At 47.3% G+C, this 14,569-nt stretch overlaps 1 protein-coding gene across 3 annotated transcripts in view; it reads right to left on the bottom strand.

Moving 5' to 3' along the window:
• The window catches only part of PCYT2 (phosphate cytidylyltransferase 2, ethanolamine), a 92,183-nt gene that overhangs the window by 54,411 nt on the left and 23,203 nt on the right, over positions 1–14,569 (bottom strand). For all 3 annotated transcript variants that reach the window (XM_063961217.1, XM_063961216.1, XM_063961218.1), the window contains exon 3: positions 7,192–7,353. In XM_063961217.1, the coding sequence (XP_063817287.1) occupies positions 7,192–7,353 (162 nt within the window). The remainder of the gene's footprint in view (positions 1–7,191; positions 7,354–14,569) is intronic.

Consider the following 14,569-nt stretch of genomic DNA (forward strand, 5'->3'; position numbering starts at 1 on the left):
GCCGTCCTGGAAAAATAAAATTTTCAGGGCCCTGACTACGTCCAGCAACTTGGAATCCTCCAAGTCCCTAGTAGCCGCAGGCACCACAATAGGTTGGTTCAAGTGAAAACCTGAGACCACCTTTGGGAGAAACTGAGGACGAGTCCTCAACTCTGCCCTATCCATATAGAAAATCAGATAAGGCTTTTACATGACAAAGCCGCCAATTCTGACACACGCCTGGCCAAGGCCAAGGCCAACAGCATGACCACTTTCCACGCGAGATACTTTAGCTCCATGGTTTTAAGTGGCTCAACCAATGCGACTTTAGGAAATCCAACACCACGTTGAGATCCAAAAAGTGCCACAGGAGGCACAAAAGGAGGCTGAATATGTAGTACTCCTTTAACCAAAGTCTGAACTTCAGGCAGTGAAGCCAGTTCTTTCTGGAAGAAAATCGACAGAGCCGAAATCTGGACCTTGATGGACTCCAATTTGAGGCCCAAACGTCACCCCTGCTTGTAGGAAGTGCAGGAATCAACATAGTTGAAATTCTTCCGTCGGGGCCTTCATGGCCTCCCACCAAGCAATAAATTTTCACCAAACGCGGCGATAATGTCTTGCGGTGACATCCTTCCTGGCTATGATCAGGGTAAGGATGACTTCCTTCGGAATACCCTTTTCCTTTAGGATCCGGTGTTCTACCGCCATGCCGTCAAACGCAGCCGCGGTAAGTCTTGGAACAGACAGGGTCCCTGCTGCAGCAGGTCTTGTCTAAGCGGCAGAGGCCAAGGGTCCTCTGCCAGCATCTCTTGAAGTTCCGGGTACCAAGCTCTTCATGGCCAATCAGGAACCCCGAGTATGGTTTTCACTCCTCGCCTTCTTATTATTCTCAGTACCTTGGGTATGAGAGGTAGAGGAGGAGACACATAAACCGACTGGTACACCCACGGTGTCACTAGAGCGTCCCCAGCGATCGCCTGAGGGTCCCTTGACCTGGCGCAATATCTTTTCAACTTCTTGTTGAGGCGGGACGCCATCATGTCCACCCGTGGTCATTCCCAACGGTTTACCCGCATTTGGAAAACTTCTGAATGAAGTCCCCATTCTCCTGGGTGTAGGTCGCCCATCGGAGAATCCTTGTGGCTTCTGCCATCGCCATCCTGCTTCTTGTGCCGCCCTGTCTGTTTACATGGGCGACCGCCGTGATGTCGTCTGATTGGATCAGAACCGGCTGGTTCTGAAGCAGGGGCCTTGCTTGATTAGCTTAGGGCATTGTAAATGGCCCTTCGCTGCAGAATATTTATGTGAAGCGAAATCTCCTTGGAAATTTCTTCCCTGTGTGACTGCACCCCAGCCCCGAAGGCTGGCATCCGTGGTCACCAGGACCCAGTCCTGTATTCCGAATCTGCGGCCCTCTAGTAGATGAGCCCTCTGCAGCCACCACAGCAGCGACACCCTGTTTCTTGCTGACAGGGTTATCCGCTGTTGTATCTGTAGATGGGACCCGGACCATTAGTCCCACAGGTCCCACTGGAACGTCCTTGCGTGGAGTCTTCCGAATGGAATTATGCTTCGTACGAAGCTACCATTTTTCCCAGGACTCGTGTGCATTGATGTACCGACACCTGTCCTGGTTATAGGATGTCTCTGACTAGAGATGACAACTCCTCGGCTTTTTCCACTGGAAGAAACACTCTTTTCTGGTCTGCGTTCAGAAACATTTCCAGGAACAGAAGACGTGTCGTCGGGACCAGCTGTGACTTTGGAATATTGAGAATCCAGTCGTGCTGTTGTAGCACTTCCCGAGAGAGTGCTACCCCCACTACCAACCGTTCTTTGGACCTCGCCTTTATCAGGAGATCGTCCAAGTACGGGATAATAAAAACTTCCTTCTTGCGAAGGAGTATCATCACTTCTGCCATTACCTAGGTAAAGACCTTCGGTGCCGTGGACAACTCCACCGGCCGCGTCTGGAACTGATAGTGACAGTCCTGTACCACATATCTGAGGTACTCCTGGTGAGGAGGGTAAATGGGGACATGCAGGTACGCATCCTTGATGTCCAGGGAGACCCTGTAATCCCCCTCGTCCAGGCTCGTAATATCCGCCCTGAGCGATTCCATCTTGAACTTGAATCTTCTGATATAAAAGTTCAAGTATTTTAATTTCAAGATGGGTCTCACCGAAACGTTTCGGTACCACAACCACTGTGGAATAGTAACCCCTTCCTTGCTGAAGGAGGGGCACCTTGACAATCACTTGTTGTGATTATAGTGTTGAATATCCACCAACACCGTCTCCCTGGCAGAGGGAGGTGCCGGTAAGGCAGATTTTAGGAAACGGCGGGGGGAAGAACGTCTCGAACTCCAGCCTGTACCCCTGAGATACTACTTGAAGGACCCAGGGATCCATGTGAGAGAGCCCACTGTCCGCTGAAATTTCTGAGACGGGCCCCCACCGTACCCGGGTCCGCCTGAGCAGCCCCCGCACCATGCTGTGGACCTACCGGACGCAGGGAGGATTTCTGCTCTTGGGAACTAGCTGTGTGTTGCAGCTTTTTCCTCTACCTTTGCCTCTCGGCAGAAAGGATGAGCCTCTAGCCCTCCTGCTTTTCTGGGGCCGAAAGGACTGTACTTGATGATACGGTGCTTTTTCTTTTTGTTGTTGTGGGGTAGCCTGTGGCAAAAAAATCTATTTCCCAACAGTAGCTGTGGAAACGAGGTCTGAAAAACCATCCCCAAACAGTTTTACCCCCTTATAGGGCAACTTCCATGTGCCGATTCGAGTCGGCATCGCCTGACCATTGCCAAGTCCATAACCCCCGTCTGGCGGCAATGGACCTAGCGCTTATTTTTGATGCCAGCCGGCAAATATCCCTCTGTGCATCACGTATGTATAAGACCACGTCTTTTATATGCTCTATTTTCAGCAAAATATTGTCCCTATCCATAGTTATTTTCCGACAGGGAATCTGACCACGCAGCGGGAGCACTGCACATCCATGCCGAAGCAACGGCTGGTCGCAATATAATGCCCTAGTGTGTGACTATATCTTATAGGGTAACCTCCTGCTTTCTATCAGCAGGTCCCTTCAGGGCGGCCGTATCCGGAGACGGTAGTGCCACCTTTTCTGATAAGCGTGTAAGCGCTGTATCTACCCTATGGGGTGTTTCCCCGCGTGACCTATCCTCTGGCGGGAAAGGGTACGCTGCCAATAACCGTTTTAGAAATTATCAAATTTCTTACCGGGGGAAGACCACTCTTCCTCACACACCTCATTTAATTTCTCAGATGCAGGAAAAACTACTAATAGTTTTCTCTCACCAAACACAATACCCTTTTATGTGGTACCTGGGGTATAATCATAAATGTGTAATACATTTTTCATTGCCTCAAGCCTGTAACGGGTGGACCTATTTGGAGGGTACACCAGTCTCATCGACGTCGACACTGGAGTCAGTATCCGTGTCGACATCTGTGTCTGTTATCTGAGGTAGCGGGCGATTTTAGAGCCCCCCATGACATTTGAGACGCTGGAACAGGCACAAGCTGAGTAGCCGGCTGTTCTGTGTCGTCGACCTTTTATGTAAGGAGTTGACACTTTCACGTAATCTTTCCATAAGTTCAACCACACCGGTGTCGACCCCGCAGGGGGTGACAACATATTTACAGGCATTCGCTCCGCCTCCACCTCCACATACCTGTCGACACAGCCGTACCGACACACAGCACACACACAGGGAATGCTCTGATAGAGGACAGGACCCCACAAAGCCCTTTGGGGAGACAGAGGGAGAGTATGCCAGCACACACCAGGGCGCTATATATCACAGGGATAGCACCTATAAAAAGTGTTTTCCCTTATAGCTGCATATATATATGTATACTGCGCCTAAATTGTGCCCCCCCTCTCTTTTTAACCCTTTCTGTAGTGTATTAACTGCAGGGGAGAGCCAGGGAGCTTCCCTCCAACGGAGCTGTGAGGGAAAAATGGCGCCAGTGTGCTGAGGAGATAGCTCCGCCCCTTTTTCGCGGACTTTTCTCCCGCATTTTTATGGATTCTGGCAGGGGTTAATGTACATCCATATAGCCCTGGGGGTTATATGTGATGTATTTTTGCCAGCCAAGGTGTTAATATTGCTGCTCAGGGCGCCCCCCCCCCCCAGCGCCCTGCACCCATCAGTGACCGCAGTGTGAGGTGTGCATGAGGAGCAATGGCGCACAGCTGCAGTGCTGTGCGCTACCTTGATGAAGACTGATGTCTTCTGCCGCCGATTTTCCGGACCTCTTCTTGCTTCTGGCTCTGTAAGGGGGCCGGCGGCGCGGCTCTGGGACCGGACTCCGAGGCTGGGCCTGTGTTCGATCCCTCTGGAGCTAATGGTGTCCAGTAGCCTAAGAAGCCCAAGCTGGCTGCAAGCAGGCAGGTTCGCTTCTTCTCCCCTTAGTCCCTCGATGCAGTGAGCCTGTTGCCAGCAGGTCTCACTGAAAATAAAAAACCTAAAACTAACTTTTATCTAAGAAGCTCAGGAGAGCCCCCTAGATTGCACCCTGCTCGGTCGGGCACAAAAATCTAACTGAGGCTTGGAGGAGGGTCATAGGGGGAGGAGCCAGTGCACACCAGGTAGTCCTAAAGCTTTCTTTTTGTGCCCAGTCTCCTGCGGAGCCGCTATTCCCCATGGTCCTTACGGAGTTCCTAGCATCCACTAGGACGTCAGAGAAATATATATATATATATATATATATATATATATATATATATATATATATATATATAAAAAGATTGGGTAACGTTCTGCTTTTACTATATAGAATTCATGTGTAAAAGTCATCAAATACTTTTCCAAATTGCTATAACAATGGAAAACACCTGATATATATTACCACATATAGTATGAATACTTATGAACACTCTAGATAGTATCCAATCTTAAGTATACATCTTTCATAAAAAAGTGCAATTTAACTTTAAAATGTTATCCATATAGATATTGTAGAAACAACTATGATTAAAATTGCTGTCCCAAATTGTGGTTACCACTCATATGCTGTATGCACACAGCTTATTGTTCCATGATATATATGTTTCTTAAAATGGTATGAACACTTTTGCACACTCGTATGCTTTTCAGTTTTAAGGTGCAGTCTCTTGTATATACAAGCAGTGGCACTATGTATGGTGTCCCACGTTATGTGCAAACGATCCTGAGAGCACTTGTCCCGTAATGTGATTGCTGCTTATGTGCCGTGTATGGCAGCTTACCACTGCAGCCCAACTGGCTGTTTTGCGGGATCTTGCGCTGCACTCAGCGGTATGTGGTGCTGTCTCTCACCCGTCTACGTCCGCTCAACAGAGCACGGGAAGCTGGAGCCGCTTGTATACGGACGGCTGTGCAGATCTGGCTCTCCCCGTCAGCTGGTTGGCCGCGTCCTCGTTGCAGAAGACCCAGCTGGCGGTTTCTGATACGAGTGTGCAAAAGTTTTCATACCACTTTAAGAAACATATATATCATGGAACAATAAGCTGTGTGCATACAGCATATGAGTGGTAACCACAATTTGGGACAGCAATTTTAAACACAGTTGTTTCTACGTGCAAAAGTTTTCATACCATTTTAATAAGCATATATATCATGGAACAATAAGCTGTGTGCATACAGCATATGAGTGGTAACCACAATTTGGGACAGCATCTTTAAACAGTAGTTTCTACAATATCTATATGGATAACATTTTAAAGTTAAATTGCACTTTTTTATGAAAGATGTATACTTAAGATTGGATACTATCTAGAGTGTTCATAAGTATTCATACTACATGTGGTAATATATATCAGGTGTTTTCCATTGATATAGCAATTAGGAAAAGTATTTGATGCCTTGTACACATGAATTCTATATAGTAAAAGCAGAATGTTACCCAATCTTTTTATATATATATTTTTTATTGAATAAATAAATCAGATGGTTAGATATTATACAGGAGTTTTCATTCATATATAGACCATTTAGTATTTTAGCGCAAAACAGTCATTTTTTGGTTCTTTGGTTTGCTTTAATTTCTAAGGTGGAGATCTGTGGCTCTTCATCATCACTAATTAAAATAGCTGTGTGCACACAGACACAGCTGGACTGTTTTTTTTTTGCAGCGCATAGTATAAAAACTAATTGAATTTATACAATTTAAAAACATACAGCGCCTGAATTGTGATTTTTGGAGTTCTGATTTTGCTGTGTAAATGATTGCCACTTTAAAAAAAAAAAAAGACAACTGTCACAAAATCTCTCTTTCCATACCCTCCAACATTTTACACATAAAAATTGGTACAAATTAAGAAAGGGGGCATGGCTGTGGGTAAAAGGGGCGTGGTCACACCCCTTTTCCTATACTTTCACTTGAAGTTTGGAGAGCCAAAAATCGGTACAGACCATACGAAAAAAAAAAAAAAAAAAAAAAAAGGCACTGTACCTGCTAAAGAGCTACAGTTGGAGGGTATGTCTTCCTGATTCTCACACTCTATTACACTCCCCCCAAAATCTGCAAGTGACTACAGTTATCTTCTACAATGACCTTCACATGGGATCCGGTCTGAAGATCGACAGTGTCTAGGTCGACAATGTTTAGGTCGACCACTATAGGTCGACAGTCACTAGGTCGACAGGGTTTCTAGGTCGACATGTGCTAGGTCGACAGGTCTAAAGGTCGACATGAGTTTTTCAAATTTTTTATTTTTTTTTTAATTTTTTCATACTTAACGATCCACGTGGACTACGATTGGAACGGTAAAGAGTGCCGAGCGAAGCGGTAGCGGAGCGAAGGCACCATGCCCGAAGCATGGCGAGCGAAGCGAGCCATGCGAGGGGACGCGGTGCACTAATTTGGGATCCAGGTCACTCTACGAAGAAAACGACACAAATAAATAAATAAAATCCTCATGTCGACCTTTAGACCTGTCGACCTAGCACATGTCGACCTAGAAACCCTGTCAACCTTCCATCCATGTCGACCTAGATACTGTCGATAAAACGAACCACACCCCCTTCACATATAGAAACATTTTTACTACTTTTTTTGTGCATATTTTACTTTGAATATTACATAGAGTTATTGTACAATTGTATACAGTAACAGAGTAACACACACTTTAATCAGGTTTGCACTGTGTTCGCCATGCTAGATGCAGTTGGCGGGTGTTTTTGAGATGTAACTCACTTCCATGAACGCAGAAATCGCAGTTGTACTTGTCCAGCGTGTCCAGAGTGGTCACATAGGGAGCTCCGGCTACGATCTCATCCACCCACTTTATGGCTCGCACCATCTTGTAGCGCTCTTCCTGGGTAAAGACAGGTGGCCCCTTGTGACGGGAAATCTCCTCTAAACAGATTATATTGAAAGCAATGTTGACTCACCACTGTGGAAACATACCTCATTATATAAGTCAAGTATATTTCTATTTCCCAGAACTGTTAATGCAGCATAAATATGTGAAAATAATGAACCCTACACATGGGAGGTCCTTTTTGTTTCCTTATTTAGGAGAGGGGGGAAAAACAAAACAAAAAGACCAGACAAGAACTCTATAACATTATTGCTGTTACTTAGATGTCATCATTTATTTCTCCTTGCAGGGAATGAAAAGGGGTCATTTTCAGAAGGTAAATTAGAATATTTTGGTACAGATGACCAAATAATGGACAAACTGTAGACTCAAACACAGAGCTGCAGAAGCTGTAAGGCAGTATCATGCATCTGTTCAGGCAATGAATTGTACATGGACAATAAAAAAGCACTTCTGATAAGGAAAGCTACATTGCATAATAATACATCTCACCAGGACCATGGTGTTTGTTCCAATACATATTGTGCCATCAATAGATGGAATAGACGGCCAAGGTTTGTTTTTAAACAATACTGGGCAGTATGTGGAAACAAAAGGGCCCTACACACTGGCCGACCCGCCGCCGAGCTGCCCGACGGCGGATACGGCCGACGAGCGACCCGGCGGCGGGGGGGTAGTGACGGGGGGAGTGAAGTTTCTTCACTCCCCCCGTCACGCGGCTCCATTGAGGTGCAGGCAAATATGGACGAGATCGTCCATATTGGCCTGCATGCACAGCCGACGGGGGACCAGCGATGAACGAGCGCGGGGCCGCGCATCGTTCATCGCTGGAGCCTCCACACTGAAAGATATGAACGAGTTCTCGTTCATTTATGAACGAGATCGTTCATATCTTTCAAAAAATCGGCATGTGTGTAGGGCCTAAAAGAGTGGTGTAATCTATAAACAGATTGGGAAAACCTGGCAGAACACTTTCTCTAGCTGGGGTAAGAAAGGCCTTACATAAGGGTTACTTTAATGCTGCTCTTCTTCAGCTGGGAAATAAATAAGAGCTGAAGGGGAAGCCTTTATCCTGGTAACAAGAGCACTTTAGCTCAGATAATGCTGCATGCAGCCTGTAGTACACCAAGATCCTGCAGTAATCATGTCTCTAGCTAGTGCAGCATTGCAATGTCAGCATACAGTAGGATGAGAACCATGTATAAAACGGGATGTAGTTATGTGACCGGTGGTGTCACAATACCAATGGCTACCCGGGATCCCGCAGTCGGTATACTGACCACCGGGATCTCCAGCACCGGTAAGCCATACCCAACCCATATAAACCATAACTACACAGAGAAAGTGGAAACTTCCCAACTGGTGTACAGGTTTAAGCAACGTTACAGTCTTCACTCATTGATGTAGCAGAGCGTGTAGTGATAACATAAGGACAGAATCTAATAATAAGAATTTACTTACCGATAATTCTATTTCTCGGAGTCCGTAGTGGATGCTGGGGTTCCTGAAAGGACCATGGGGAATAGCGGCTCCGCAGGAGACAGGGCACAAAAGTAAAGCTTTTACAGGTCAGGTGGTGTGTACTGGCTCCTCCCCCTATGACCCTCCTCCAGACTCCAGTTAGGTACTGTGCCCGGACGAGCGTACACAATAAGGGAGGATTTTGAATCCCGGGTAAGACTCATACCAGCCACACCAATCACACCGTACAACTTGTGATCTAAACCCAGTTAACAGTATGATAACAGAGGAGCCTCTGAAAGATGGCTTCCTAAACAATAACCCGAATTAGTTAACAATAACTATGTACAAGTATTGCAGATAATCCGCACTTGGGATGGGCGCCCAGCATCCACTACGGACTCCGAGAAATAGAATTATCGGTAAGTAAATTCTTATTTTCTCTATCGTCCTAAGTGGATGCTGGGGTTCCTGAAAGGACCATGGGGATTATACCAAAGCTCCCAAACGGGCGGGAGAGTGCGGATGACTCTGCAGCACCGAATGAGAGAACTCCAGGTCCTCCTTTGCCAGGGTATCAAATTTGTAAAAATTTACAAACGTGTTCTCCCCTGACCACGTAGCTGCTCGGCAGAGTAGTAATGCCGATACCCCTCGGGCAGCCGCCCAAGATGAGCCCACCTTCCTTGCGGAATGGGCCTTAACAGATTTAGGCTGTGGCAGGCCTGCCACAGAATGTACAAGTTGAATTTTGTTACAAATCCAACGAGCAATCGACTGCTTAGAAGCAGGTGCACCCAACTTGTTGGGTGCATACAGTATAAACAGCGAGTCAGATTTTCTGACTCCAGCCGTCCTTTAAATGTATATTTTTAAGGCTCTGACAACGTCCAACAACTTGGAGTCCTTCAAGTCGTCTGTAGCCGCAGGCACTACAATAGGCTGGTTCAGGTGAAACGCTGATACCACCTTAGGGAGAAAATGCGGACGCGTCCGCAGCTCTGCCCTATGTCGAATGGAAAATTAAATAAGGCTTTTATAAAACAAAGCCGCCAGTTCAGATACTCTCCCGGCCGAAGCCAGGGCCAGTAACATAGTCACTTTCCATGTGAGATATTTCAAATCCACCTTCTTTAGTGGTTCAAACCAATTTGATTTGAGGAAATCTAAAACTACATTTAGATCCCACGGTGCCACCTTAGGCACCACAGGAGGCTGTATATGCAGTACTCCTTTGATAAAACTCTGGACCTCAGGGACTGAGGCCAATTCTTTTTGGAAGAATATTGATAGGGCCGAAATTTGAACCTTAATAGATCCCAATTTGAGACCCATAGACAATCCTGATTGCAGGAAATGTAGAAAAACGACCCAGTTGAAATTCCTCCATCGGAGCACTCCGCTGCTCGCACCACGCAACATATTTTTGCCAAATACGGCGATAATGCTTCGCGGTGACTTCCTTCCTTGCCTTTATCAAGGTAGGAATGACTTCTTCTGGAATGCCTTTTCCTTTTAGGATCTGGCATTCAAACGCCATGCCGTCAAACGCAGCCGCGGTAAGTCTTGAAAAAGACAAGTACCCTGCTGAAGCAGGTCCCTTCTCAGAAGTAGAGGCCACGGATCGTCCGTTACCATCTCTTGAAGTTCCGGGTACCAAGTCCTTCTTGGCCAATCCGGAGCCACTAGTCTTACTCCACTTTGCCGTATAATCCTCAATACCTTTGGTATGAGAGGCAGAGGAGGAAACACATATACCGACTGGTACACCCAAGGTGTTACCAGCGCGTCCACAACTATTGCCTGCGGATCTCTTGACCTGGCGCAATACCTGTCCAGTGTTTTGTTGAGGCGAGACGCCATCATGTCCACCATTGGTTTTACCCAACGGTTTAATAGCATGTGGAAAACTTCTGGATGAAGTCTCCACTCTCCCGGGTGAAGGTCGTGTCTGCTGAGGAAGTCTGCTTCCCAGTTGTCCACGCCCGGGATGAATACTGCTGACAGTGCTATCACGTGATTCTCCGCCCAGCGAAGGATCCTGGCAGCTTCTGCCATTGCCCTCCTGCTTCTTGTGCCGCCCTGTCTGTTTACATGGGCGACTGCCGTGATGTTGTCCGACTGGATCAACACCGGTCTTCCTTGAAGCAGAGGTTCCGCCTGGCTTAGAGCATTGTAGATTGCTCTTAGTTCCAGAATGCTTATGTGAAGAGACTTTTTCAGGCTCGACCACACTCCCTGGAAATTTCTTCCCTGTGTGACTGCTCCCCAGCCTCTCTGGCTGGCACCCGTGGTCACCAGGATCCAATCCTGCATGCCGAATCTGCGGCCCTCCAATAGATGAGCCTCCTGCAACCACCACAGAAGGGATACCCTTGTCCTCGGCGACAGGGTTATCCGCAGGTGCATCTGAAGATGCGACCCTGACCATTTGTCCAACAGATCCCTTTGCATGGAATCTGCCGAAAGGGATTGCTTCGTAAGAAGCTACCATTTTTTTTTTTTTTTTTTTTTTTTTTTTTCTCAGGACTCTTGTGCATTGATGTACAGACACCTTTCCTGGTTTTAGGAGGTTCCTGACCAGGTCAGATAACTCCTTGGCTTTTTCTTCGGGAAGAAAAACCTTTTCTGAACTGTGTCCAGAATCATCCCCAGGAACAGCAGACGAGTTGTCGGCATTAATTGGGATTTTGGAATATTCAGAATCCATCCGTGCTGCTTTAGCACCTCTTGAGATAGTGCTAAACCCATCTCTAGCTGTTCTCTGGACCTTGCCCTTATTAGGAAATCGTCCAAGTATGGGATAATTAATACGCCTTTTCTTCGAAGAAGAAATATTATCTCGGCCATTACCTTTGTAAAGACCCGAGGTGCCGTGGACAAACCAAACGGCAGCGTCTGAAACTGATAGTGACAGTTTTGTACAACGAACCTGAGGTACCCCTGGTGTGAGGGGTAATTGGAACGTGGAGATACGCATCCTTGATGTCCAAGGATACCATAAAGTCCCCTTCTTCCAGGTTCGCTATCACTGCTCTGAGTGACTCCATCTTGAACTTGAACTTCTTTATGTACAGGTTCAAGGACTTCAGATTTAGAATAGGCCTTACCGAGCCATCCGGCTTCGGTACCACAAAAAGAGTGGAATAATACCCCTTCCCTTGTTGTAGAAGAGGTACCTTGACTATCACCTGCTGAGAATACAGCTTGTGAATGGCTTCCAAAACCGTCTCCCTTTCTGAGGGGGACGTTGGTAAAGCAGACTTCAGGAAACGGCGAGGTGGCTCTGTCTCTAATTTCAAACTGTACCCCTGAGATATTATCTGCAGGATCCAGGGATTTACCTGCAAGTGAGCCCACTGCGCGCTGTAATTCTTGAGACGACCGCCTACCGCCCCCGAGTCCGCTTGCGAAGCCCCAGCGTCATGCTGAGGCTTTTGTAGAAGCCGGGGAGTGCTTCTGTTCCTGGGAAGGAGCTGCCTGTTGCTGTCTCTTCCCTCGTCCTCTGCCTCGTGGCAGATATGAATAGCCCTTTGCTCTCTTATTTTTAAAGGAACGAAAAGGCTGCGGTTGAAAGGTCGGTGCCTTTTTCTGTTGGGGAGTGACTTGAGGTAGAAAAGGTGGATTTCCCGGCCGTAGCCGTGGCCACCAAATCCGATAGACCGACCCCAAATAACTCCTCTACGCATCGCCTGTCCACTGTCGTGTCCATAAAGCTCTTCTGGCCGAAATGGACATAGCACTTACCCGTGATGCCAGTGTGCAGATATCTCTCTGTGCATCACGCATATAAAGAAATGCATCCTTTATTTGTTCTAACGACAGTAAAATATTGTCCCTGTCCAGGGTATCAATATTTTCGATCAGGGACTCTGACCAAACTACCCCAGCACTGCACATCCAGGCAGTCGCAATAGCTGGTCGTAGTATAACACCTGCATGTGTGTATATACCTTTTTGGATATTTTCCATCCTCCTATCTGATGGATCTTTAAGTGCGGCCGTCTCAGGAGAGGGTAACGCCACTTGTTTTGATAAGCGTGTTAGCGCTTTGTCCACCCTAGGAGGTGTTTCCCAGCGCTCCCTAACCTCTGGCGGGAAAGGGTATAAAGCCAATAACTTCTTTGAAATTAGCAGTTTTTTATCGGGGCACCCCACGCTTCATCACACACGTCATTTAATTCTTCTGATTCGGTAAAAACTACTGGTAGTTTTTTCACACCCCACATAATACCCTGTTTAGTGGTACCTGTAGTATCAGCTAAATGTAACATCTCCTTTATTGCCAAAATCATATAACGTGTGGCCCTTTTGGAAAATACGGTTGATTCGTCACCTTCACTACCGGAATCAGTGCCTGTGTCTGGGTCTGTGTCGACCGACTGAGGCAAGGGGCGTTTTACAGCCCCTGACGGTGTTTGAGGCGCCTGGACAGGCACTAAGTGAGTGTCCGGCCGCCTCATGTCGGCAAACGACAGCTTAAGCGAGTTGACGCTATCCCGTAATTCCACAAATAAAGGCATCCATTCTGGTGTCGACCCCCTAGAAGGTGACATCCTCATATTTGGCAATTGCTCCGCCTCCACACCAATAACGTCCTCATACATGTCGACACACACGTACCGACACACAGCAGACACACAGGGAATGCTCTATACGAAGACAGGACCCACTAGCCCTTTGGGGAGACAGAGGGAGAGTCTGCCAGCACACACCAAAAAGCGCTATATATGACAGGGATAGCCTTATGATTAAGTGCTCCCTTATAGCTGCTTTTATATTAATATATTGCCATTTATTTTGCCCCCCCTCTCTGTTATACCCTGTTTCTGTAGTGCAGTGCAGGGGAGAGACCTGGGAGCCTTCCTGACCAGCGGAGCTGTGACAGAAAATGGCGCCGTGTGCTGAGGAGATAGGCCCCGCCCCTTTTCCGGCGGGCTCGTCTCCCGCTATTTAGTACATTTAGGCAGGGGTAAATATCTCCATATAGCCTCTGGGGCTATATGTGAGGTATTTTTAGCCTTTTTAAAGGTTTACATTTGCCTCCCAGGGCGCCCCCCCCCAGCGCCCTGCACCCTCAGTGACTGCCGTGTGAAGTGTGCTGAGAGGAAAATGGCGCACAGCTGCAGTGCTGTGCGCTACCTTAAGAAGACTGCAGGAGTCTTCAGCCGCCGATTCTGGACCTCTTCTTGCTTCAGCATCTGTGAGGGGGCCGGCGGCGTGGCTCCGGTGACCATCCAGGCTGTACCTGTGATCGTCCCTCTGGAGCTTCATGTCCAGTAGCCAAGAAGCCAATCCATCCTGCACGCAGGTGAGTTCACTTCTTCTCCCCTCTGTCCCTCGTTGCAGTGATCCTGTTGCCAGCAGGAATCACTGTAAAATAAAAAACCTAAGCTAAACTCTCTAAGCAGCTCTTTATGAGAGCCACCTAGAATTGCACCCTTCTCGTCCGGGCACAAAAATCTAACTGGAGTCTGGAGGAGGGTCATAGGGGGGAGGAGCCAGTACACACCACCTGACCTGTAAAAGCTTTACTTTTGTGCCCTGTCTCCTGCGGAGCCGCTATTCCCCATGGTCCTTTCAGGAACCCCAGCATCCACTTAGGACGATAGAGAAATAGAGTTGTGCTCGAGAATCCCCAATTTGGAAACTATTGACCGCATTACTGTAGTAAGTGCTACCAGTGGTGAAAAGATACTGTGACCTTTTGAAAGTGAGGTAAGGTCACTTCGCAGGTAGTGAATACGCTGTGCAATTGAACTGAATATCAAGTTCCGTTGTTCTCCCTAT

Source organism: Pseudophryne corroboree, chromosome 3 (assembly GCF_028390025.1).
Source record: "Pseudophryne corroboree isolate aPseCor3 chromosome 3, aPseCor3.hap2, whole genome shotgun sequence".
In the NCBI taxonomy this organism is placed as follows: domain Eukaryota; kingdom Metazoa; phylum Chordata; class Amphibia; order Anura; family Myobatrachidae; genus Pseudophryne; species Pseudophryne corroboree.